This window comes from Antrostomus carolinensis, unplaced genomic scaffold, assembly GCF_000700745.2.
Source record: "Antrostomus carolinensis isolate BGI_N321 unplaced genomic scaffold, ASM70074v2 scaffold14878, whole genome shotgun sequence".
Classification (NCBI taxonomy): Eukaryota; Metazoa; Chordata; class Aves; order Caprimulgiformes; family Caprimulgidae; genus Antrostomus; species Antrostomus carolinensis.
Genome location: NW_010332402.1, coordinates 35,867 through 38,095, shown reverse-complemented (window position 1 = coordinate 38,095; position 2,229 = coordinate 35,867). Strand labels below are relative to the sequence as shown.

Here is a 2,229-nt window from a genome sequence, read left to right as displayed (position 1 = left end):
GGGGGGGAGAAGACAAGTGAGAAGAAGTTGAGGCAAGAAGCTGCCAGTACGCCGTGCTTGCTTTCCCCAGTGCCAGAGCAGACCCTGCTGGAGTTGTCAAGGGGAGGAAGAGGAAGAGGAGCGCAGAGCCCAGTTGGGCTGGGGGAAACAGCGGCAGCAGGTTCTGCATTCCTGGGGTAAGTGAAGAAGGGAAGCAGCAGACTTAACTTGGGAATCACAAAGGATCCCAACTGCTCTGCCTGTACATGAGAACCAGCCTCTTCCCTTGTCTTCTTACAGGCATATAAATGCACTTCCCAGCTCCATCAAACCCCTAATGTGTACAGAAGACAGCCAAGCACTTAAGCCAGAATTTTAAAAGGCATTTTGTCTCCTTCTGCTTAATGATTTACTTGGTTAGACATCTAATGACCTTAAACAGGTAGTCCTTAGCACCCTAGACAAATAATTTTCCCAGTACAATTTCAGGATGGGATTCCTCATCTAACACCAAACTTTTCTGAAAATCCTACTTTTATGAGTATATTGGGAAAGGAGTGACAAAGTTTTACAGAGAACTTTTACTGCTTTTCCCAAAGAAGTTGCTTTGAGCTTTATTGTCTAGAGGTGCTCAAGATAAGGTTTACTTTTCATTCTGTGCCATAGGAAAACTGTGGTTCAATCCAGTATGCGCTGAAAAATCTCACTTTTCATTTCAAAATGGTTAGGTCATAAGGGCTTTTTTATTTGAATCCCATGTTATCAGGGAAAACACTCTGTAAACATCTGAGGCCGCTCCTTAGTCACAAGCCTGACTCCCTGAAAAGGGATTGCTTTGCTTGCAGCTGCTGCTCCAGCTTTGCCCAGTTCAGGATCAGTGTGTGCCAGGAAGATGGAGCTTTCTCAGTTTTGCAAAGCTGATGGGCAGCCTGTGCATCCCCACTTCCCAGCTGGTTACATTACACCATCCAGAACAATGATTGCTGTAAGCCCAGCACACCTTCAGAAGTGTTTTCAGTAAATACTTCTGGAAGGCAGGAAAATGACCAGAGGGAGATTTAGTCCAAAAGGACAGGTCATTGGATAGGGCTGTGTGTCTGGAAGAGAATTCTGTCAGCATCATGGCATCACAGCTGATCTGGGCCCAAAATTGTTGCCTTTGCTTCTACGAGCTCAAGGCCAGATTTCCCTGTGGTTGAAACTCGTATGGCGAATGAACCTCACACTTACTAAAACCTAAGAGGAGGAGAGGAAAGTCTCTTTTTGTAGAGCTCCCTCATTAACACTGTTGCTGGGGAGCCCACATGTGTCATCCTTGCTCTGTCATGTCTAGAAGAAGCTTTGCACACATCAGTGCCTCTCCTTGCACTACCTACTGATAGCTGGAGAAGAGACGGGGCAAGCACCTCATGCTCATTTCTCAGTGGATTTTACAAAGGAGAACAGAGGAAGGGAGAAGAACAAAAACACAAGGGGAAGTGTTAAACTCCTGCCCTTGGAAGTGTCTTACCGTGCTCATATGATTTGTTAACATTCCTTGTGCGAAGCTCTGCCTTCGGCTGCACAGGCTGACCATTCTCCTGGCCCTTAGACACCAGCTCCTGCAGTGCCTCGAACACCTGAGAAGAGGGAACACTGTCTCATTATGTGGCCTCCTCTTGTTCTTTCACTGGACCCCTTGCCTCTGCCCCTGGCACTTTAGGAACCAGAGGAAGACACAAACCTTCAGTCCAAGTCTACTGGCACTTTTTGCACAGAACATAATCTGCCTGTGGAGTTAAAAACATGTCTTTCAAACTCCGTGTGCACTTTCCAGGTTCTCTCTGAAGTTTCCAGCTCAGGAGAAGGCTATTGCCCATCTTCTGATGGAAAGAACAGCAAGGTACCTGTGCATCTAGTCAGCTTCCACAGAGGACCTGGGGAGCTGTACTGTAGAGGTAGGACAGATAGGTGGTAATCCTCACTCCCAGTATAAGTCCTCATTCATATCTGAATAATCGCACATGGGAGAGACTAAATTCAAACCCTAGGGGACGGAGAAGAGCTTTTCAGAGACCAGCCTTTTAGCAGGCTCCCAGGTTGGGCAAGTGTAGCCATCCAACTCTGAGTAGCTTGCCCTAATCCACAACTTCCCATAAGCGCCACAGAAGAAATACCGGCTTTGCCTTTCCTCTGTAGCTATTCTCTTGTTTCAGAGAGGGTGTGGGCAGGCAAGGCTGGCTGGTTGTTACTCACCTGTATATTTAGCAG

General features: G+C 47.1%; 1 protein-coding gene across 2 annotated transcripts in view; it reads right to left on the bottom strand.

Moving 5' to 3' along the window:
* HMOX1 (heme oxygenase 1) overlaps positions 1-2,229 on the bottom strand; it is a 6,354-nt gene that overhangs the window by 789 nt on the left and 3,336 nt on the right. Inside the window, exons 3-4 of one of the 2 annotated variants that reach the window (XM_010173513.2) lie at positions 2,215-2,229; positions 1,504-1,598 (exon numbers count right to left, since the gene is read on the bottom strand). The exon at positions 2,215-2,229 is cut by the window's right edge and continues 487 nt beyond it. In XM_010173513.2, the coding sequence (XP_010171815.1) occupies positions 1,567-1,598; positions 2,215-2,229 (47 nt within the window). In that variant the 3' untranslated portion in view covers positions 1,504-1,566. Of the gene's footprint in view, positions 1-1,489; positions 1,615-2,214 lie in introns of those variants that run through there. The other variant, XM_010173512.2, reaches the window with a different exon arrangement.